Consider the following 24447-nt stretch of genomic DNA (forward strand, 5'->3'; position numbering starts at 1 on the left):
TGGACGTATGAGCACAGGCAGGTTTAAAGGGTAAAAAGAGGCAACACCATTTGGCCCACCGCTGACAGTGCGTGACTCCAGCAGTGTGATGACGAGGGCTTTGGTTCTGTGAGGTGGAGACATGAAACAGGCTATGAGGCACGCCGTAGCCCTTGACTGTTCTGATTCAGGAGGCCAAAATCATCTTGTATTCTCTCTCTCTTCAGGGAGACGTTAGCGAGCGAGTCCTTGAGGAAAGGCGAAACACTATACTCTGGCGGCGTTACAATACCAAGAGTCCATTTTTAGTGTTCCAAGAAAAACTAGCTGAGCTTTACCAATTCATACAGAACCTGAAAGTGTTACCCGTCACTAGGAGATGAAGCTGTTTAGAGAAATAGGAGATGGATATGAGTCATTCTCAAGCTTCTATTCAAGTCAGAGTTGGGGGACTAGTTAGCAGTGAAGGTGAGGAGAAACCAGACTAACGTGTCCACTCAGCTGCGAGTCAACTCTTTGTGAGCTTAGTGTGTGAGTCGGTAGATTCAGTGTAAGATGCAGAAGCCGACAGCACAGGAATCAGAACACGGTTTTGGGTCAGGGCTGACTCTTTAGAATAAGAAGGAATGTTTGCTCCTGCAATGTGGGAATCTTCAGTCAAGAAAATGAGGTTCTTACAGAGTTAGGAGTGAGAGAAACCATCTTCAATTATTCTTATCGATTTCTTTTCTGCTTATGGTAACCACAAAGTTTCCACAGGGGACTGAGGATTGTTCAGCTAACAAAATGGGCTTTAGCTGGCGTTGTTGGAGAACTGGACTCAGTGGCTTTTGCTACTTTGCATGATCAGGGGGGAGAGCCACTCAAATGACTTGGAAAATGCAAATGGACCACTCATGAGAAGCGGGGAGAAAATAACGGGAGACAATAGATTCATCCGTCGGGTATGGCCATTAGTTCAGAGGAAAATATCCGGCTTGCAGTTAAGATGAGAGAAGTCTCACCTGAGTGTTGCATGTGGACACATGGCATCACAAGGGAGGGTTCTTTTTTTTTTTTTTTTTTTTTTTTTTTTTGTCGCAGAGAGATCTTCACTCTCTTGGCTGGATATACTCAGGCACTGAGACGTAACTCCTGCACAGACTAACTCTGTCCACGTGCAGGTCCTTGCTTCCTTTAGTCAACAAGAGTGCTGCACACCTACCACGTACCAGCTGAAACAGACGCAGACGCAGGGGGCGCCGTGAGCTTCCGTAGGTACCTTGTGAGAGGGAATCCCATGGAAGGTCGAGGATGTCCGTCTCACTGTTGAGAAGCTTTCGGGAAATCTCCCTGAGAAAGGCAACATTCAGTCTGAGTCTTTAAAAACCGACTGACACAGCGTTCAGAAGGAAGAAATTCAGACTCTTTCCCTTGCACATGAAAGATGTTGCCTCGGTGATGTGGGGGACAGTATTGTCTTTGGTTTGGCAAAGGCGCTGTCATTTGGGGCAAGTGTCCTTTAAATGGCCTATTGGAAGCCAAATTCTTTTTCTCCTGTGGTCCAGGCCAAAAGGGTATCCTTTGAATATAAATTTATGGGAATCCTAAATTGTTGCTAGTAATGTTAATTGCAAATCTATTTAAATTATACATAGCTTTCAAAGAGAAAAAAATAGGCAAACACTGCATCATCTGTATTTTCTGTGACAGCTTTATTGCACTTTTGGATTCCCCATGTGCAGTCTTCATACCCAGGATGTGTTATGGCCATAATTCCTGCTCTATGAGGCTAACATGAAGACTGGAGGGCAAGGTCAAATTTAAATCACAATGGCTTTGTTGGTGGCGCTATAATTTTGGCTTCTCTGTTATGGAATGCAGTTTGTCAAATATGTATTCACACACAGAATATACACAGTACTCATTCTTTGTCCCCCAAATACCACTTTAAGGCTTGAAAATATTTTTAGGAACTTTTTGATAATGACAAGGAATTGGGGACAAATTAATTTTACCATAACAAGAGGCTCATGATGAAAAAGTGTGACGAATACATACAGTAGAGCTCTCCGTAGCTGTTATAGTCTGGGATGCAGAGCTGCACTGATTTGACATAGAAAAATCTCCACAGCTTTATGCCAAATGTCAATGAAAAAAGCAGATCGCAAAACAGCATGTAGAGAAACACGTGAAGGTAAAATTTTGGTCACGTGTATACGTTACATCTGTATTTCTACAGACATGTTAAAAAGTACTCAGCAGAGTGTTCAGCAAAGTATTAGAGCAGGTGTCTCCAGACGGTAGAATGTCGGGTGGTTTTGACATTCATTTTAGACTTCTCTGGGTTTTTATGGGAATTCTTTCAATAAATTTGTATTTTTTTGCAAGAACAATTATTTTCAAAAGAAAAATGTCTTGAAATGTAGTTTATGAGCTACTTACCCAAAGGCATAGTCTTTCTTTGACGAGCACATAACCCTGAAGAAAAACCCTTCGGTGACGTCACTGTTGTCACCTAGAAGTGCAGCCAAGGGGTGCAGAGCTGATGGGAACTGATTCAGTGCTCGCTGAGTGTCGTCTCTCTGAGGTTCCCTGCTCTTCTGCGGCCTTGGCCTGAAACACCTCTCCGAGGCCCCAGCCTCCCCTCCTCCTGTGTGTCACCCAGCCTGCCCCTGAGGAAGGGTGGGCCGGAGGGACAGCCTGCAGATCCTGGCCGGGTACTGGGTTTTTGGACGGTGGGAATCTCCAAATCTCCCTGCTTTATGAAGCACAGAGCTCGTCCCAGAGCCCCACAGAAAACCAGTTCCAAAGCGTGTTATTGGATGCGAGACACCCACGTCAGCCAGATTGCCACCCATTGGTCCTCCGCACAGGTTGCCCATTTTTATCCCCAAAGTCCAGGATGGAGAGGACTGCCAGCAGAAGTGGCTGGTGAGCTGGAGTCGGGTCTCAGCTTGGCCTGAGTCTTTCTCTGCTTCTGTTCAAAAAAGGGACTGAAGAGAGTTTTAATTTTTAAAGTTTTAATTTTATTTTTTATTAAACATTTATTTTACTTAAAAGATTTATTTAAAATATATTTTATTTAAAACCTTTTATTTAAAAAACTAAAATTTTAAAGCTGTATGTTAGTGCTTGCATAAGCTTTCTAACTTACACGCCCGCATTCAGCAATGATTCAGTGCCAGCCACCCAGCAACTCTGCGCTCGGAGCTAGGGATTCAGACTGAAGAAACAGACTAACCCTTGCCCTTGAGGGAGTTAAATTCCAGTGTGTGTGTGGCGGTGGGGTCGGGGACACAAGGAAGCAGCAGCTAAGTGTCTGAGCTGGGAGGGGGACGCTGCTGTTTACAGAGGGTGGTGGAAACTTTCTTGATGAGGGACATTAAAGGGCTGGTGAATAAAGGGGAAGGGTTCTCACGGAGAAATGGGTCGTGAACGAACCTATTATTTCAAGTGGTTCTTCATCCAGATGTGCAATCTATTTGGATTCTATGTGTTACAGCCGCTCTCTCACACTTTCAGTCTTGTGAGACCAATTTACTTGTTCATTCATTCATTCATTCACTAATGAAAAAAAAAAAAAAAAGAGTCCTATGACACCCCGTAGTTTGTCTTACAGTCTGGAGATATGAAGACGAAAAAGACACAGTGCTGACCGGCAGATAGCTCAGAGGTCAGCAGGACAGGAGGAGAGAAGCAGGTATTTACACAACAGCGTGTTATGCACAGTGATGGAAGCCCACGGGGGGAGCCAGGGAGGGGACAGCCAGCCCAGGCTGGCGTGAAGGGCACTTCAGGAAGGATTCCTGGTGGCTAAAACTTCTGAGATGTGCCTCAAAGCTTGAGGAGGAGGGGTTAGTCAGTTCTGAGGAGCAGGAGGGTGACCGGGCATTTCCATCAGGGGGGATCACCGGGCGGGAGCAGGGATGTGAGAAATAGCACCAGATGCTTGAGAAAACAACAGAGCTGCCTGCTAGAGGAGTGGAGAGGACTGTGGCCGTGGGGAGGGCCATGGAGGCCAGGGCAGACCACGGCCCGCAGCCCAGCGGCCTCCTGAGCACAAAGTCACTTTAGACACAATTCCGCCGATGCCCCGGCGTTGCTGGTCCCATGCAAGGGGAGGAACTCTGCTCTTCGCTGACTCTGTTACTGAGTGTTCAAGTCATTTCTGCATTCAGACAAGCCTGTGGATGCTTCTAGGCGGGGGAGTAAATCTTAAATCACACAGTTGTTTTGTGTTTAGGCAATAAACATTTTTAATGCCAGGACAAAAAAGCTGCTCCCCCCGATTGTCCAAATAGCTGTCATGTGGGAGGGAATTCTCCTTGGCCAACAAGTCAAAAAAATTTTTTACCCTTTTGCTTTTTCTGAAAGGGTTTACGTCTACAGCAGCTGTTCTGTGTCACGATCTACAAGTGGAAACAGGGCGGGTTCTTTTTTTCTTTCTCCAAAAAGTAATGAAGCAGTCATCCATTTCTGCCCCAGAGTTATTTCCTGAGATGAGCGCCCTGGAGAGCTCTGGTGACTCCCTCTTTCCAGCTTCCTCCCTGGGCAAAGGGCTTTTCCCCAAGGGAAGCGTCAGTCGCAGCTCACAAAGCTTCTTGAATCTAGCCCAGCTCAGGATGCCCCTGTGGGGCCGCAGATTTCCTCGCTCACTCTGTCCAGAGAGAAAACACATTTTCCCTGAACCCGTTCCCCAGCTGCGGTGCCTTTGAGCTGAACTCCAGGACCAGGCTGCCCATTCCAAAAGTGCTTTCTTTCACAGATATACAAGTCAAACAGGAATTCAGAAGGGGTCCAGGTCTTCTGCTGCTGGTGGGAGGCTAGGGACGTCCATGGGGACAGGTGGTCACACCTCGTCCTGGGCAACTTTCCACAGTGTTCTATTCCCCAAACCTCGGCAGAACTGACTGCTGATTTCCCCCCATGTTGTTGGCAAACTCCTCATCACATGATATTATAGTTACACGGGAGCCTGTCTTCTCCCACTGCCTGAAGATGCAGACTGTCTCTCTCCGCTTTGTCCTGAGTCTGACAGGATGTGAAGTCCACGTGGTCCAGGGTCTCGGTTAAGCTGTGTGTCTCCAGCCCGCAGAACAGTGCCTGAACCAGAGCAGGCACCCAGTAATTAGTGACTGAACGAGTAACAAAGTCCTGGCAAAGGAAGCCATCAGTGTGCTTGTTGAATAAATGATTGAGGTCTGTGATGACTCAGGGGTCCTGGGGGCTTTTTGGAGGAAATCAGGGGGCTGGCTGATTCTCACAAAGCTGTGCTTCCCACACCTGGACAATTCCCAAAGGGCTGGGTGGCCCTGCGGGGCCCTGGAGGGGGTGAGCAACTTTTCCCTGAGGAATCTGCTCCTGGTCGGGCCATTCTCACTGTGACACAATCGATGCCATCAGTGTTGTAGATCTCATCTCTGAAGCAGGGGTGTGTGGGTCGGTGATGATTCTTGAGGACTTTAAAACTTTAAAAATCAGAAAGGCTTCGGTAGGAGGGAGCCTGGCGCCCACGGCCGTGACCTGCACGGCGTCCGGGCCGTGTCCAGGCTGGCCTGCTGTGGGCGCCCTTTTCTTGCTCAGTGCCCGGCGCCCAGCGCACAGTCTGATGCGTTCTTCAGAAGCAAACGCTGAACAGGTGACCACGGCTACAGGCGTGGATGGTGTCCTTGGACTAGGGTCCTCTGGCCTCTTCCCACTCTTCAGCTCTGCCCCCGGGGAGGTCTTCCTGGGGTCCTTTTCCAACGATGGGGAGCAATTTCCTGAAAAACTAGAGAAGAAAATCTTCATTAACAGAGCCTAGTTACTTTACGCTTTTAAAATTCACGTTATTTTGGCTGCGTTTTACTTTGGGGAGAAAAGACATCATAAAAAGGTAACTTAGTTAAAAACCATAAGCTCGTTTCTGGGCGAGGTTAAGTCTTCAGGAGATCTTTAACTTGCTTCTCTCACCTGTATGATCTTAATCGCTCTGTGACGGTAGCCCTCACTCAGTATCATTTCATATTGTGGAATTTGTTTAACTATGTCGTTTAAATACCTTTCATATGAAAGAAGGCACGCTCATTGGCTGTCAGGCTGTGCCAAGAAGGTGAACGAAGTTACAGATTGAACGTAAGGCAAATAATATTCTTTATAGTTCTTGAATTGGGGTTGGGGGCCTTAATTGTTGGCAAAAATATAGGGAAAGGACAGACAGATACAAACTGGAAAGTGGTTAAATTGAAATGAAAATGTCACTCCCTAACAGTAGACGCTTGGCCTCTGAGTGAGAGATACACGTAGGAATTCAACCCTCTGCATCCTTCAAGGAAGACTTTTTTCAGTGTGTAACTGCACAATATTGAATTTATGAAAATGTGTGAACTCTTGTACCTTAGCGAGCATTTGGATCAACAGGCGTGTTTGATATAGAAATGATTTTCCTGATGACCGGCAGCTCCCTGGAAAATCCCTTCAGCCAGAATATTCTTTAAGTGTTGTGGTCACTCAGACTTTGAATGGAAATACTAGCTCTCAGCAAGTCATTTAAGAGCTCATCTCCTTTTTTCAAGATAAAAAAAATGTTCCCTTCCTCCCCCAGCTCCCCGCCGCCCTGCCTCTCCAGGGCTTCTGTCTGTGTCTCTGTGTCTCGGGGTCCTGGTGGACATGCCTCCTTGGGAGAGGCTTTCCACCCTCTTCTCTCCAGTCCTTTCTTTGCTTGTTGCTTCATCAGTTAACGCCTGCCACACTGCGCTGTGAGGGCCTGCTCCCTGCCAGGCCTGGTTGGGACACAGGGAGGGTGATATATGGATGGATGGGAAAGTCACTAAAAGACACATGAGACCCGTTCCTGCCCAGAAGCCCATAAAGGGTCCTTTTGTGGACTCTGACTGCTGATTGTCACAGCACATGCTACTTCGAACTCAAGGGACTGGCTTGGCCTGGGGGCTGCCTTCCTCTCTGTGTGCCGGAGGCTGGCCACTTGGTTTTTCTAAGTTTTAATTTCCTTCTCTTTAACACAAAGAGGTGAGCTCCATGTCCCTAAGGAGGCCCGATCTGAGCCCGCCTTTGGTTCCCAGTCCAAGCACGGGGGCGCCCAGTGGCTCAGCGAACGTTGTCTCCCGCGCAGGTGCTGAGGGCGCGATGAGCTACTTTGTGGATTCTGCTGTGAGCGGCCCTGCCCCTGGCTCAGCGGGGAGACCTGCCGTGCTGGTAAGTGGGACGCCCCCTTCCCCACCCTCCTCCTCACCCCTCCTCCGCCCTGTGCCTGCTTCTGATCTCTCCTAGGCAGAGGAAGCCAGGGACCCAACCCACCGCCGGAGTCAGCTTTGAATCTTTTGGAGGGGCTACGCTGTGAGATTATCTGTCTTTTTATCACTATATAAAGTAAAAAAAAAAAAAATCCAGGACTGATGGATTTGCTGAGAAAGATTTTTTAGTACCTTTGTGCTGTAGAGACTATGACTCAAACATGAGTAACGGTTAAAGCCAGGTGATTTTTCACAGTTCAGTTCATTTGGTGAAGAGTTTTCACATGCTGAGGTACCTCGGGTCTATTCTCAGCATAATTTAACTTTCTCATACACAAAAGCTAAAAAACACAAGCTTTCTCATCACAGAATCTGAAACTGGAAATAAAATGTGACAAGTTGATTGGAAAAGTTCCTGAATCTTAGAATAAGAGAGGCAAAATGACTTGAAAATAGGGCTAGATAAATTTTCTTGCTCCTAGAGGAGAAGGCTCTCAGCCAAGCTCTGTGCTGATCAGTAGAAATATTTAGCCGAATATCTTATAAATTTACTGTGTGAAACATCCCATAATGCTATTACTGATCAATCTTTTAATATTAGCTGATGAATCACTGACTACTGATTCTACATTCTGTATGTTTTTCTATAAAGGCAGCCATCATACACGTTGGGCTCTTTTTACTCACCCTGGAAATGGGCAGATAAGATTATTGTTAACCCCTCCAAGTGCATTTATGTGTCCAAATAGACACCAGTCGACCAGAGCTCTTTTCTGACGCAGGGTTTGTCCAGTCTGTGGTTCTACAGAATTCTTAACACGGGTACCCTTCAGTCTGCCGTGACCTCACACTGTAATTGTGTATCAGAAGATCTGCTGTGTTTGAAAATTATTTTCTGTAGTATTGAAAAAATAATTATTTAAAAAGACACCTTACGTTCCAGGGCTGATGAACACACTGCTCTTCACTGGCTGTCCTGTGACACATGTTTCTTCTTTTTTAAGTGGCTTCTGTTTTCATATAAACACTATTCACTGCATTTAAAAAAATTAGAAAATATTTAGATTACAATTTACATCAAAATATGTTTATCTCTGTCACACACACACACACACACACAAGCCCAGATAAAGAGTCACTCCGTTTCTCCTTTGTAGGAACTGCCAAGAGACTTCACTTTAAGGTCCACTGGGCCAGAAACGTTGCCAGGGAAAGGGTCCTTCTGCTTCTCGCATAGGGGTTAGCCTCTAAGGTCAGCGTAAATTATAGTACATTTTTCTTAAAAGTCATATTGTAACGATTTCTTAAAATAAATAAGGATATTGTGATTTCAGGGCAAAACGTGTCATTGACTTGGCAAAGTAGATTTCAAAGCCAGCCCATGTTAATTCTCTTTGCCAGTATTGTAATCAAATTAAATAAAATTAATAACTTGTCTAAAAAAGCAATGCTGTAAAAATTTATATTTTATTTTATTTTAGGCACAGAAATAAATTTTATTACAAGTATACAAGTTGCAAGTATAATATTAAGTTGTTCTAGATGAGGCATCTGGAAATTGTATGAGATTAAGAAAACTAAAGAACAGCTCTAAGTATGTGTTTTCAACTTAAAGACCCCACCCTCAACTGAACGCACTGGATATTTTTAATGCATTTTGAATGGTTTCCCCTGGTTTCAAAACAAAGAACCTGTTCACCCCACCCACAGCAGCCAGAGCTGAAAAACATTATCAACATTTTGGGTCCTTATCACTGTGATGTTTCAGAGCTGCTTGGATAAAAGCAGAAGGTTGCACAGGAGCACTGCTAAGTTACTGTTCCAGCACTTTCGTTAATAACTTCTCTCTGGGCCTCAGTTTCTCTGTCCCTGGAACTAGTCAGATAAACTTTCAGAACCACAGAGCAAGCAGAAACGTCTTTTGACTGCTTCTTCTTCTTTAATAAAAGTAGATAGATATATAAGATTGATGAGTACAAACTCAAGTTCAATGAAACAGCCCCTAGAGACAATCTCCAGCTTGAAGCTGGGCTGCAATAAACGGTCAAAGAATTTGTAAATTGTCTACAGACGATAACCTTGGGGATATTGGTGCGCGAGAAACTAGCAAATCTCACACTCCATCCCGATCTAAGATTTCACGGAGGAGCGAGCACAGCTTCCTTAACTAACCCAGGCACCTGGATCTTCTCGGCTCCCTTGGAGCCTGCTAGCCTAGGGCTCAGCCAGTGGTGCTTCACGCAGCAATCCAAGTCCTCCTGCCTGGTGCCCTGGTCTCAGAGTTACGCAGCCTGGGCCACCAGCTAAGTGACACTACCCCAGGGATGGGAAGTTTGAGGGTGAGAGGGAAAACAGTAAGAACAGTGGGTTTTTTAATCCCAGGGTGATCTCGCCCCCAGGGGGACATCTGGTGGTATTTTTGGTTGCCAAAACGTGGGGAGTGGGGATGCTACACCCAGAAGGTAGGAACCAGGGATGCAGCTAAGCACCCTGTACGACACAAGGATTGTCCAGCCTCAGATGTCAGCAGCGCCCAGGCTGAGAAGCCCTGCCCTGGATCAGCCGCCAGATCAGATCTGAAGGCGGAGAGGTACTATGTGTACAGACTGGTCTAAGCTGTTCTTTGTTACGTGTAAATGACCTCTTTTAGGAAGTCTTAAAAAAAGGAAAACAAAGTGAGGCCATATTCCTGTTATGAGGGGTTCTGCTGAGCAGGCTGCTTTCGTTGTCCAGGAAATAATCTTCTAAATCAGGAGACGAATGTTTTCTAGGCCCTGAAGACTGCTGAGTCTCAGATTCCTTATTTGTGAGTTAGAGGTGGTGTCGGCGTGATCCGATCGTTGGCTGTACCAGGGGAAGGCTGACAATACTCACGGTGACAGTTGTAAAATTCCTCCCACCCATGGGAGTCGGGGAGGGGGCTGACCATTTTCCACAGAACTCACATTATCTGCCCCAGGGTCCCTTTGTCAAAAACAACATGTGCTATCCCCGTTGGAAGGCCAGCCTCTCAGGGGACCACCGCGAGCAAAGTGATGTCACGGCAGCTGGGGAGGTGCGGGAGCGGCGCTCCCGGGAGCTGTCCGGTGCTGCGTGGGAGGGGGCAGCGTCTGCAGGTGCTTGTGTGGGTTGTGTGTCAGGGACCTTTTCATCCAAGGGGAGGAAGTGCTCCTTCCTGTTGTGCCACCTCAGCAAGCCCACTCTGAGCCCTGGAAGTTCCTGGCGGCCCTGACCCTCTCCTACGTCATCCTCTGCTGCATGTCCCCGGCCCGCTGGGCTGGGGGAGGGCAGGAATGGGGCGGATGCGCCACTCCTAGTTTTGACCAAACATGTCCTGGTCCTTGGCTACCTCGCAGACAAGGAAGATGTGGAGGAGGTCCTTGGGGATGGAGGGACCCTGGGCCAGGCTTGGAAAGCACCCTGAACGGTGGGAAGGAACAGCATGACTGCCCACTCGCCTCCTCTCAGAGCTCAGGCCTGTGGGGATGCAGCGATAAGCCAGGCAAGAGTGCCTGCCCAGACTGCCGGTCCATGTGGAAGGCGCCCAGTCTTTGGTCCTGGGCCTGGTGGCTGTGGGACAGAGTCCTGTCAATCACCATGGACAGCACTGAGGCTTTGGAATCAGAAAGACCTGAGTTAAATTCTGGTCTGTTACTCCTCTGCCACGTGAGCTTGGGCAAACTCCATCCTCTGACCCTCAGTGTCCTCATCTGTAAAATGGGCAGAGTGTAACTTACTGTATAAGGTCACTGTGAGGCCAGCCACAAACCTCAGTTAACCCCCTTTCCCCCGTGTTTACCATCTCAGCTCTGTTTTTTTTCTGGACGTTTCAGTTGTGTGGGATGCACACATGGAGGAAGGCGTGGAGAGGATTCCACTGATTGTCCACACAAGGGTGTGGCCAGAACAAGATGGCGCTACTGGGGGAAAGATGGAATGACATTCTTACTGACAAACCTCATTGCTTCATTACCACCCTGCACTAGAAATAGCGCCCCTACCACCCGATCAAAGTTCTCCTGTGGGTGGTTTACAACCCCATTGTGCAAACAGACCTGGTTCTCTTATCTTGAGTAATTGCAGTTTAATTGGGCTTCCTTGGGAGGCAATCCCCTGCTTACCCAGTGCTGTTCGCGCTCTCCACCTCCACCCAGCATGCCTTAGGATGTGGTCGCTGGGGCGTCTGCTCTGTCCCTGCACTTGGGAAGTCAGGAAAGGCTTGTGCTTGTTTCTAGGAAGCTCAGCACACGTGCCTCTTCCTTCTGTCTGGGAATCCTGGGAAGCGATGGGTAAGGTCCTCAGTGCTAGAGAAGTAAGAATATCCCCAAAGAAATTTAGAATGTAAATGGAAACTGGAAAAGAAATGGTTTTTTCTTGTTGCTTGCGGTGGTGATGGCTTTGCTCCTGGAGAGATTGCTGGAACATAAGGCTTAAGAAATGATTTACAGCCAAAATTCTTAGTGGTAGTCAGAAAAAGTGAAGGAAAAAAGAGAGATAACGTCTATTTTCTAGCATCTTAGAAAGTGGGGATTTTCTAAAATACTGGCTCCAGTCAGCACGAACTAGAGGATTTCAGAGCCAGACCATAACCTAGAGACCATCTCCCAGCATCAGGAAATTCAGGTGCTAAGAGGTTAAATGAGTTGCCCAAGTTTACAAGCTGGCAAGGGGTGAAGAGTGGTCCAGATCTCCTGGCTCCTGGCTTAGGACATGCCTTGCCATCAAATGCGTCTTGATCATTATTTTTAAAATTTATTTATTTATTTCAGTTGAAGTATGGTCAGTTTACAATGTTGTACCAGTCTGGTGTACAGCATAATGTTTCAATCATACACATACATACATATATTTGTTTTCTTACTCTTTTTCATTATCAGTTACTACAAGATATTGAATATAGTTCCCTGTGCTATACAGCATAAACTTGTTGTTTATCTGTTTTATATACAGTAGTTAGAATCTGCAAATCTCAAACTCCCAATTTATCCTTTCCCACCCTCTTCCCTCTCTGGAAACCATAAGTTTGTTTTCTATGTCTGTGAGTCTTTTTCTGTTTTATAAATAAGTTCATTTGTGTCTTTTTTTTTTTTTAGATTATACATATGAGTGAAATCATATGGTATTTTTCTTTCTCTTTTTGGCTTACTTCACTTAGAATGATGATCTCCAGGTGCATCCATGTTGCTGCAAGTGGCATTATTTCATTCTTTTTTATGGCTGAATAGTATTCCATTGTATAAATATACCTCAGCTTCTTTATCCAGTTATCTGTCAATAGACATTTAGGCTGTTTCCATGTCTTGGTTATTGTGAATAGTACTGCTATGAATATTGGGGTGCATGTGTCTTTTAAAATTAGAGTTCTCTTTGGATATATGCCCAGGAGAGGGATTACTGGATCATATGGTAAATCTATTTTTGGTTTTTTAAGGCATCCTGATCATTTTTAAGAAATGTCATGATAGACAGAACTTTATGACAATTCATGCATCCATGTGTTTTATTCATGGTGAATTGACCTTCTCTGGCTTAGAGGAAAAAAACCAGAGCTCCATTTTGTAGACTGCTGAGCAGATCGGAACTCTTGCCCAGTGTTTTCACCACGGGAGGTCCTCCCAACCTCCTGTCAGGAGGCCCTGAGTCAGCCTCACGCCCCATCTCCACACCCCGGGATGGATGCCTGAAGCCGGCGCCCATGGGGTGGCTGGGAGTCCGCAGGCTTCCTGCAGCTGATGGATAACACGTATCTCACCTGGAATCTCTCAGCAGGAGTGTCAGGGCCAGGCGCCCAGGACTGGGGCAGGTCCACTGAGTAAGCTCTTGAGTGGAGGGGGCTGTGGTCTCAGGCTGGTGTGAGGATCTGCAGCGTCTGTCACCCTCCTTCCCCAACCTGGTCTGCTGCCCGAGGGCCAGGGCGTCCCTGGGCGGCCTCTGCTGTGGTCCGCGTGGCCGGGCTGGAGACCAAGCACCGCTTTTCATGGGGAGCAGAATCCGATCTTCCCGCCTCTGCTCTCTGTACTTCAGACTTTTTTCTCTCTCTCTGAAACCTGCAGTGGTCAGGCCTGCCCTTTCGCCAAGGCCCAAGCCCATCAGTCTTATTGTTTTAGAAAGAATTTCCTGGCCTTGAGTCTAAAATTAAACTGCCCTCTGAGAGCTTCCTATTTTGTCTGTTCCTGCCTCTCCGGTGGCTGCACCCCCCTCCCCATCTCTTGGGGTGGGAGCACTGGGGACAGTGGAGGGGGTTCTGCCCCTCAAGGGGACAGGATGCACGTGCCCTTGAAGCGGGTGCACCCCATGTCCTTCTGAGGGTTCTAGAACCGATTGCCCACAAACTTGTCCCCAGCGTTGCCTAAAGCACCTCTTGGTGATGCGTCGGACTGTGAGTGCGGGGCTGCTGGCCGGTCTAGCGTTTTCTCAGGAGGAGGAAGCCCAGACTTGACTGGAGGTCTGCGGAGCTGGTCAGGCAGCGCGGAAGATCAACTGCACTCAACGAGGTGCAAGGTTTGACGATGAGAAATTCCTCGTTCACTGCACACACTTACCTTGAGCACGGGCTGTGTGCGATCCCCGGCCAGTGCGGCACCCTGGCACTTCCAAACTCCGCTGTTCTTGACTGAAAGAGGGACAATGCAGTGGCAGAACGATGGGTGACCAGGGTGTTAGAGAAGAATGAAGACAAACAGTGTGACGGCTTGAATACATTTCCAGGGACCCTCCCCAGCGTGAGTCTAAGTCATGACCACGACAGCCTCTTGTCTCTCCGGGCCTCTCCACACTGGGGGGTTATTTACCAAATGAAAGTTGTCAGTCACAAGGTCAGGAGAAAGAATGTGGACGGCTCAGCAAAAAGGAGACTTGCAGTTGGAAAGGAACTTGGAGATCGCTGGGGCCGACCTCCTCAGGAAGCAGAGGCTTGAGGAGGTTAAGAGACAGGCCGGAGGCCGCGCGGCTCCTGAGGGCCAGAGCAGGGCCTGAACAGGCTTCCTGGCTTCCAGCCTCCCGCCCTCCCCCTGGGGCCTCGGGACATCTAGGCCGCTCCTGGAATGTTCTCCCTGCGGGCGGCGAGCCCCTGTGCCCATCTGGCCGGTGCTAGCTCAGCTCTGCCTCTGGGTGAACACTGAACAGCAAGATCTAGAAATACATATTGTGTCTTGTCTGTTTACAGCCCTGCGCTGGGGCTACACCCGGGGATTCTGAGGTGGGTTCAAGAAAAGGTAGATTGGCTCCCCCAGAGTCTGTGCTCTGAGGAACTCGTACCCGAGGAGGGTAAGGATGGGGGCTGAGAAGCAAACACCTGGACACTGACGGCTGCTTGGCTCCAGACAGAAGTGTAGTGTTCATGTCCTCGCAGACACGCAGATGCCATCTGTTCGTGTTGAAAAAGTACTCCCCTGTCCCCGCTTTGCCGATGGTGGGGGTCTCTGGGGGCACGGGGAGGAGGGCTCCGAGGTTCAGCAGGGCTGGGGGCAGGTGAGAGAGCACAGGGAGAGAGCCGCGTGGCAGGGGTGGGGAGGGAAGACAGGTCCCCGACAGAAGCTTCCAGAAGCGAAGTCCGGTAGACATAACACAGGAGATGGGGCTCTGACTGGAGGAGGGTGGCAGTGGCCTCAAAGCAGAGCTGGCTCCCCATGGGGCAGGGACAAGCGTGTGTCCGTCTCCCTGGTGGTTTCCAGGCTTCAGCGCATCAAGCTGCTTCCTTCTAAGGATGAGAAAGACAAAGCCTTTAGGCAGTGGGCTCGTGTCCGCAGACAGCCTCCCAGCGGACGGGGGTGGCAGAGCCGGGCAAGGGGGCCTGCTCTCCCGAGGTGCCCAGGGACCCAGGCCCTCCAAGGCCGCCCAGACACCGCCCTTTCCTCGGCGGCCACTTGCTACCCAGCCCGCTTGTGAACTCTGCCCTTGGCGTGCAGGGCACCCGACAGGCTCGTGTGTTCCCTCCTGTGTCTTCAACCAGCCAGTCTGTCTTTTTTCCCCTCAGGTCTCCTTCCAGCTCCGGGCAACTTTACAGACCCGTTTTTTTTTTTTTTTTTTTTTTTTTTTTTTCCCCAAAATTCAAGTATAAGTGACTTCCAATATCATGTTACTTTCAAATGAACATAGTGGTTCGATATTTTCAGCCATTATAAGAAGATTCCCACAGTAAGTCTTGGACCCTTCTGTCCCCATACAAAGTTACCACGGTGTAACCGACCACGTCCCCATGCTGCGCATCACATCTGCGTGACTCGCTTACTTTATAACTGCTCTTAATCCTCTTCATTGGTTTCACTCCTGCCCCCTGCTCCCCTCCCCTCTGGTAAACACCAGTTTGTTCTCCGTTTTATTTGTGAGTCTGTTTCTGTTTTGTTATGCTTGTTGCTTTGTTTTGTTTCTTAGACTTCACATAGAAGTGGAATCACACAGCATTTGTCTTTGTCTGCCTTATTTCACTTGGCATAATACTCTCTAGGCCCATCCATGTTGTTGCAAATGGCAGGATTCTGTTCTTTTTTTATGGCTGAGTAATATTCCTATGTGTGTGTTCCTCATCTTTATCCATTCATCCATCAGTGGACACTTAGGCTGCTTTTATATCAAGATCATTGTAAAGAATGCTGAAGGGAACACTGGGGTGCATCTATCTTTTTGAATTAGTGTTTTCCTTTTTTTTTCGGTAAGTACCCAGAAATGGAATTGCTGGATGGTGTAGCAGAGCTGTTTCTGATCCTCTCTTTTCATTTTTACTGCCATTTTTCCAGACTCTATACTTTAACTAGACCTTTATGCTTCTATATCTAACTTTATCCTTTCCGGTCTTCTCCCATCCTACAGCCACCTTAGGGACCCCTCCACTGAGTTGCTCTGCCATCACTCTAACAGAACACAACCAAAAGTGAAATTTTCTTCCACCCTCCTTATTTATGGACTTAAATTCACCATTTTTACCATTATTAAAGCCAGCCATCTCAGCATTACTTGGATCCCCCCCCTACTTTCTTTCATCTCCCATCAGTCATAAAATCATGTTGATTCTTCCTTTGACACGCATCTTATATTTCTTGTTTCCTCTTCACCTCTACACTCATAACCCAAATCAGCTCTTTCTTCCTAACTGGACCACAGCTCAGCCCCGTAACTGAGGTGAAGGGCCCATCTGGGGGCAAAGTCTAAGGGCTGTTCCCCAACTCAGGACTCAAGCTAAACACATCTTAAATGCAATATTTTTGAAAATCAAAATTAATGCAAAAATTCTTCTAAGAAATAAAAATCTTAAAGACTGGATCAGGAGTACCGACTTTTTGCCCTTCTGCCTCAGGCTCCAGTATGGCCCCAGGGCACTGCTCCTGCCTGTGCCGGCCTCCCCGCCATCTGCTCCCACCCATCCTGGCCTCCTTAGCGCTTCCCAATGACTCTTTCTAGAACACCTTGATTCTCCACGCCACTGCCTCTAGTACAACTGCTAATGCCTTTCTTCTGAAGGCAAGTTCTGGCCTGGTATTCATGGCCCTCCACGCTGTGAACTTACTCTGTTCCTCCAGCTTTGATTCTTACTAATGGCCTCCACTGCCAGCTTTCTCACTGCCGAAGAGCACGCCTTTCCCTCCTGCTCGTCACCACCAAGCAGCAGATTCTGTCTCTAGACCACCCGGCTCAGCCTGTCTTAGTTTCCCTTACACAGTCGTGCAAGCTCCTTTCCCCGTTTTGGTGGGTCTCCTTTTGCTCTCTAGAGCCTTCAGATGTTCTAGGCTGAATCTCCCTTGCCTTTTCAGTTCTCACCTTAATTAATCTGCTTCCTCCAGGAAGTCTTACCTGCTGCCGCCCTCCTCCCCCGTGCACACCAGCACTTAGCCCTGTCACATCCCCCGGCTGTAATATCCTGTTTACTAGTCTGTGTGCTCCTCAGGGTAAAGTTCATTTCTTGCTCATATTGTATTCTTAGCGTCGAACATCATACTTGGCAGAGACTCGTTGCATGATATAGATTTGCTCCATGAATGTCCCTTGTCATAATTCATCTAGCACCTCCTTCCTGAGCGGTTGGGATTAGAGACACACAAGATCCCTGTTGCACAGGTCGAGGAAAAGACAGTCTGAAATCGAGGAGACCTCGGTTAGAATTCTCTCTCCATTATTTATTAGCTGTGTGGACTTGGGAAAGTTACTGTCCCTCTTAATGGCTCAGGTGGTTTTTCTCTGAAGCGGAGATAGAAACACTAATCCTGCGCAGCTATGGTGAGGATTAAACGTGGCCCGCTCTCCACCGTGCTTAGCTCACCAGCCGGCACGGGGTGGTGTGTGGGGCACCTCATCTCAATAATCACCTGGGGGGGAATAAGCGATGCCCCATCAGGTGGTTTCCTTAAACTGTGACTGGGGCTGGGAGGGTTGCTTGCATCTCCTGAGCTCACCTCCAGTTCACCAGCGGCCAGAAAAGGAAGATGTTGACTTGAACTTGTTTTGGGTGGCGCCCTTTTGAAGCACGGAGGTGGGGGCTTTGCTGCCCAGCTCTCTGATCTGTTAATAACCTGCTTCTTCCTCCTTAACGGAGAAGGTTTCATAATGAATTGGAACTGGCTCTGTGGTTCTCTTGAGTAAAAATGTCATTTTCGTGCGCTTTGAAATAGGTATTAGGTCAGTTTGTGAAATGTCTAATAAACAGGCAGGTGTCTAGGTAACAAGGGTCCCGATGCTCCCGAGAGTGTCTGTTGGCAAAGATGTTTGTGGTTCCTGGTAGGTTTGGTGCATCATCTCCTTCTCAGTCTTAAAAATATGGTCCCCTGGCACCACTAAGGACCACTAAAGAGGAAATGTGTCTTAAAAAATAGACTTCCCTGTATAAAATAATAAATAGACCCTCCCTGACAACAAGGAGCCTGCTTTGGGGGCAGGAGAGACTCGGCGAAAAAAGCCACTCATGAAACTCAGGGAGATTCTATGTGTGGTTGTTGGTCAAAGCTGTGAGCTGACTCATTGTACCACTGCGTGGTCATCCCCAGTCTGAACCTCCTGGTTTAGGCAAACCATGCACATGGTACCCCAAAAGAAGACAGCGTTTGGTCACTCAGAGTTCTCCTTTATGATGTTCAGATACAAAATTTCCTGGCTCAAGACCCTATTCATACAACTCTGCTACTTGGCACTGAATTTTGAGAAAGACTCCAGAGAAATATAAAAAGATGGGGGTCAACACAGAGAGCCCACAGCTAGTCTGGGAAATGTGCTTCCAGTTGATTCTGTTGCAAGGGACTGTTGAAGACCTGCTTATCCTTGGGGATTTGAAGGAAAACCTTAATGTAGTTGCCTCAGGAGCTCACAATATTAAAACACAATGTTAGCAAAAAGGTTTAAAGTCAGAATTAAGGACATGCTTTCTGACGGAAGCGCAGTGGTGTTCTTGCTGGCGGATTCCCTAAATCCTGGTCCCAAACACAAGTGGCAGAAGTGCCATCGCTCCATTTATATTCCTGTGGCTCTCACCAGGGCCGTCCAGTTGCAGAAGCCAAGGACATTAGCCTTTGATACACAACAACTCGATGTGACTCTGTTCAGTCCCAAGGATGTAATTCCTTTCTGAGTACCTTTAACTCACTTGACAGAGGATCAGCCCCTGAGTAAACGTCATCCAGCCCTGGTTTGGATGATTTTATGAATACTATGAAAAATGCCATTCCAATGAGTATGCACAAAACCTCGTTTTTAAAAACAACTTTTTTTTTTATTGAAGTGCAGTTGATTTACAATGTGAGTTTCAGGTGTAGAGCAAAGAGATTCAGTTATACATATACACACATACATATTTTTTCTTTTCAGATTCTTTCCCATTTTATATGTTATAACATATAATAATATATAAACCTCTTTTTATATTTTGGATTTGATTGGCATTTTTCTCCGTGCCAATGTACTCTCTTCTGTTACTTTTACTGAGCTTAAGCAAATGGACAATTGCAAAATGGAGACAAGTGCTGACAGCGAGTGACGGACTCTAACGTAACATTGCTGTGTTCTTGCCCTGCAGCTCCCGGGGAGAGAGAAGGTTGGAGGTTCCCCATTTAGAGGCTCTTACTGGGGTTGGCAAGCTACTTTTTAGGAGTGAGAATTTCGCCTGAGCAGTTACATTTATTAATTAACCCCTTAACATCAAAAGCTCTAGTCACATTAGATTCTAGCAAAGTTCCGTTTTCTCAGTTGGGGGTTTTTATGGAGGTGAAGGGGCCATAACAGAAGAGAGAAAGAATTAAAAAAGAAAGCTGAGGATGGGCCAGTGTGCATCAGATTGCTATTCTCAGGAAATCTTCTTCCCATGAATTTGCTTCTTCTCCTTTTGTGTCTTAATGGTCAACCCTCTTGCCCAATCCCAGGAATGTTAATGCTCTCTTATATTAATACCTACCTTAGATTAGGCTGCACATACACTACTTATGACATGCATTTCATATAATACATAATTTTATTACATGCATATCATATTTTATTTTGCTTTATATGTAATTTTCTTACACATTTTATTTCATTCAATCCTCCCACCTTATAGGAAACATTATTCCCATTTTACAATTGAGTAAAGTGAGGTTTACTTAAAGGTACAGGCCCAGGTCCCCATCAGTAAGTGAGGGAGCCAAGATGTGAATCCATGTATACCTGGCTTCACAGAATTTGTTCTTAAACCCTGCAAACCATGCCTTCCCGCGTGGCATATCTGTCTTCCTTAGAGAGTACTGGGTGGAAAGTGTATTTTATGGATTTTATAAAACTGACAAGAGAGTTGCCCAAGTACCCAGATGTTGGGAAAAACTAAAACTTCCAATCTAGCAATCAGTATCATTAAAATCTATGCACACTGATGAACTGACAAATGAGTGATTTTTATTAGGTCATCCCATTTTTTGTTTTTCCTTTGGCATTTGTCACCTCTTGGTTCTGATATTATAATGTCTTTTAAGAATATCCTTTTCAGGGGGAGGGTAGAGCTCAGAGGTAGAGTGTGTGCTTAAGCATGCATAAGGTCCTGGGTTCTATCCTCAGTACCTCCATTAAAAAAAAAAACAAACCTAATTACCACTACCCCCAAAGAATAATCCTTTCATGAGGTTTTTACAGAGTAAGATTACATAAAAAAAGCAAAAGCCAGATTGGATAAAGGTGACCAAGATTTTACTTTGCTATTAACTATGGGTCCTTATTTGAAACTTAAAAAAAAAAAATCTTCAGATGCTTGAAGAAATGGATAAAAAGAATGTATATGTAGTCTAAATCAGAAACCCTTCTCACTCCCTGCATCTTTTTTTTTTTTTTTTTGATGGATGGAGTGACTAGTAGTTGGTCCTATGCTGTGTCCTCTGTGGATAATTCCTATTTATACGCGGATGGATGATATAAAGTTCCGGTTCCATTAGGGAATTTTAATATATTTCCCTTCCTTTCCTGGTCACAGAGGCAGGGGCCCATCAACTCTTATGAAGATCCTCGAATGGCCTGTGGTTTCCAGGCCGCTTACCACCTGCCGAGGGCGTGTTACCCCTTCTGGGACGAGACGGCCACTCAAGAAGTGCCCACCGGTCTCGAACACTGCGGCTCAGGTAGGAACACACGCAGAGGCTGCGATGGAGGATGGGGGCGAAGGGCAGTGGAAGCTGGCTGGGGGCTGCCTCCTCTGGCTCGTGTGGGTACCAGTTGCTATTGTTCTGGGATGGAAAGTCCTGGGCCTTCTCCACCCAATCATTCTGAGTGACTTTCTTCTCCAGTGATGGGCAGACCAAGCTCTAGGAAAGGGCCCAAGCGAGGTTGCTTTAGGTCTTCATTTTGTAAAGAGTTCTGGTCACCGTGCGTGTCCTGAGCCTTTTAACCATTTCAGCCCGGCTGTGCACAAAGGGCCTGGAAGTTGTGCAGTCATGAGGTGTGAACCAGATGGACAGAAGGCATGTGGCCTTCTTTCAGAACATAACTTTCCTTTCTTCACCTTCTGTTTCCATCATCCTCTTCCTGTCTGCCCAGGCCCACCTGCTTCAGGCCTCTTTTTCCTCGTCCCCTTCATCTCCTCAACTCCTCTTCCCAGGAGCTTCTCTCCTCTCAGGATTCCCTTCCCTCCTGACTTGCGGGTCCAGTGCTGCCCTCTGCTGAACGGGAGTCATTCTCTGGAAAGGAGCGTCCTCTCTCCCGAGGACCTTGGAACCTCAAAGTCCCACCTCACCCCCATTCTGTTTCGCCAGAGCCACTGTGTTCCTCACAGATTCCACTAGTCTTTGCATACCTGCTCACCTGTTTCAGTTTATTTCTAATACAAAACGGAAAACCTGAGTTTAGAGATGCTGAAATGATTGATTCAGACATTAAGTTCAATTTTTCAAGAGACCAGGTTATGATACCATATCCAAGTGCTAATCAGCCAGTTAAAGTCTGTGTTTTATCCCAGGATGGATTTTCAGCATAAGACATTTCATTATTCTTAACATACTGAAAACGCGTACTTCGGAGGAAGTTCATGGAGGAAAGCCACTGGAAACTCACTTAAATGCAGGTTTTTGGTTCAGTATCTCTTTACCATACAAAGCTATACGGTAAACTAGTTTTATAATAGTGCAGAAATAAAACAGACGTTTCCTTTCTCGCCCATGCTGTATCTTTCCCCGGACACACGGAGCCGGGCGCTGCAGCTCTTGGTGGGGCTGGGAAGGCAGAGGGGCTGCTTTGTGGCTGTCCGTTCTTCTCCGGGGTCAACTCCCAAGTCCCGCATTGTCTTGACTCAGCAGCCCTTGATCTTGGGGGTATTCCTGGGGCTCTGCCCTGGGTTTAGATGTGATGACACTCGTCCTGTCATTTTCTGCTTGGTGTCTCAGTTCCCTCGAGCACACTCACCAATGTCTCGGCTGTCTGCCCATTTCACCAGGTGGCAGGGAGGGTTTTGTACCTGTTCAGAGGTTAGACTTAAGGACTTAAGATTGTAAGAGTTGAAAAGGTGATCTTTTAAAATTCCAAACCAAAAAAAAAAAAAAAAAGAGTTTATTTGTACAAGCAAAAGATCACAGTGGTTTCGCCTCCATCTGTATAATTCTTGAATCCTTCTGATGCCACTGGGCTTTTAAGTCTTAGATCCTCCGAGTGTGACTGGGATTAGAGCCACCTTGCATTGACACGTTCGGCTCTGGAAGGCGGGCCTGCTTGCTACCAGCTGACATCGTATTACATCTTATTGACACGTCTCAGTGCCAAGGTCATCTCCATGCTCGCCCAGAGCCTCAAGATCAGAATGTCTCATTCTCATGGCAAAAGGACATGGTCCTGCTCTTTCTTAGCTAAGAAGTCCATAAATTCCCAAGTGAGGATGATTTTTCATTGTCCTCCTTGTCAAGGGTCTCAGAGGTAAATGAGTTTTTATTTCAGGGCCAATGAGACAGAATCTGAAAAACTGCAGGATAAAACCATTTTAAAACGCAAGGACTTACCGTCGTGTGTTAGAGTCCTCTTTCCACAGTCCCCTTGCTCAAAAAGAAGGGGGTTGAGGTCACCCAGGCTGGTGGCTTTTGGGTAGAAAGGGAAGCTAAGGACACATGATAACCAGTCCTCAGATGACCTGGATTGTCACCAACTACGGCTCAGAAATGCTAGAAAACTTCCACGCAGGAGTGGTACTTTGGTGGCAGACATGATGTACATAGTCCCCTCCATCCCAGGCTTCTTCTGATGGAAATATTTGGCAAGAACCCTGAGCTTTCCCAGCCCTTCCTTTGCCTTTTGAGCTGTCCAGATGAAGGGGCTGCAACGATTATTTCTGGGCTGTGGTCCAGCCCTCCTCAGTGATGGGTATCCTTTGGCAGGAGATCTTGGGGTTACAGGGAAGGAAGATGAAGACATGAACCAATCAATGATTTCTCCAGCTGCTGTGCATTTCCTTGGAGATGTGTTGAGTAAGAAGAAAGAGAGAAAAAAAAAAGACTCTCCACTTTTTTTTCATCTTTTACTCTATTTATAACTTCAGTTTCCTCCCCGACCTCAGTCTCCCAGCCACTCCCCACCCCTGCTTCCATCTCACGTTCTTGTTCTCAGAAGGGATAAAGGCACTCTTTTCCAAGGATCACACATCTGTCAGTGACTGAAACACCCAGCAGGAGGGGCCACTGAGGACAGATTCGGTCCCTTCATCTGAATGTTGTTCCTATTCATGAAGAGGCAGAGGCTGGAAGGAGGAGGGGCTGGAGGGAGGGGGAAGAGAAAATTGAGGGGAGAGAAAATGTGAATGGGGCAGAGACTTACCAGGCGAGGGGGACAGAATACTCAGTCCTCAGGAACCAACGAGAATTAATTGGATGGGCTAGCTGGTCAAAGGGGTTCTGAGGAAGAAAGAAGACGTGTGTGGAAATGGACAGAAAATAAAAATGGGTCTTAGTAGAGAGATGGAGAACACTGGGAAGAGAGAACTAGAGATGAATGGAAGGGAAAAGAAGGGGAGGGGAAGATGATATGAAAGAGAAAAAGAGATGAATCTGAGGACATTAACTAGCCAGCTAAAAAGGGAAGCCGCATTTGCATGCAATTGCCCGCGCAGCTGTACATCTCTCCGTGACAATCTTGCAGTCATCATTTTCTTTCATTTCTACCTCCTCCTCTCGTTCGCCCCACCCCCCCATCAGCCTGGAGCCATTAGCGAGAGCCAATGGGGATGGGGAGTGGCGTTCCGCATGAATGAATGGGACTTTCTGTCTTAGTCTCTCCACAGCATCCCTCTGTAGGGGAGACTTGTGAATCAATGGAGGCCCTTACACAAGACAAGGCTAAAATGTCTGCTGCTGTTTATAGTCTGGCTGGAGTGGAGCCCACTGGCCCTGCCTCCCCTCTGTTCCCTTCTTCTATTCTGCCCCCAAACCTCAGCCCTTTCTCTCAATCATCATAGCAAGAAGCGCTTAAAAAAAAGTCAATCTCCTGCACCTTGTCTCTAAGAACTCACCAGCGTTTCACAGCCATTAACCATCATGACCAGTTCCCACCCACCGCTCCGTTGGGGGGATGGAGTAGATGGCACACTATTTTCAGACAAAGGCAGTGAGCTCGGAGTGGTGCCCAGACCCCACTGGAGTCATGCAATGCCTGTTTTCCACTGGGAACTAGAAAAGTGACATCAGAGACCCAACTGAGCATGCAGGCCTCGTGACTGCCGTCCGTCCCATCAACTGAGAGTTGTCCATATTTGATGTTTGTCTCATATGATGATCATGAATGACAACCGTGTATATCAGAAAACATGACACTTAGTTGGCACCCTTACAGGGTGATTTACTATCAC

At 47.1% G+C, this 24447-nt stretch overlaps 1 protein-coding gene and 1 long non-coding RNA gene across 3 annotated transcripts in view; one reads left to right on the plus strand and one right to left on the minus strand.

The window, feature by feature from the left end:
- The window catches only part of ETS1 (ETS proto-oncogene 1, transcription factor), a 121965-nt gene that overhangs the window by 5778 nt on the left and 91740 nt on the right, over nucleotides 1-24447 (plus strand). For both annotated transcript variants that reach the window (XM_014556740.2, XM_032472603.1), the window contains exons 2-3: nucleotides 7073-7155; nucleotides 20605-20749. In XM_014556740.2, coding sequence (XP_014412226.1) covers nucleotides 7087-7155; nucleotides 20605-20749 — 214 coding nt within the window. In that variant the 5' untranslated portion in view covers nucleotides 7073-7086. The remainder of the gene's footprint in view (nucleotides 1-7072; nucleotides 7156-20604; nucleotides 20750-24447) is intronic.
- Nucleotides 3548-15179, minus strand: LOC116661184. Its single transcript, XR_004316980.1, has 4 exons — nucleotides 12946-15179; nucleotides 11315-11497; nucleotides 8130-8227; nucleotides 3548-5731 (listed from the first exon to the last, which is right to left on the minus strand). It is a non-coding gene; the product is annotated as an uncharacterized LOC116661184 (long non-coding RNA).

This window comes from Camelus ferus, chromosome 33, assembly GCF_009834535.1.
Source record: "Camelus ferus isolate YT-003-E chromosome 33, BCGSAC_Cfer_1.0, whole genome shotgun sequence".
Taxonomy (NCBI): Eukaryota; Metazoa; Chordata; class Mammalia; order Artiodactyla; family Camelidae; genus Camelus; species Camelus ferus.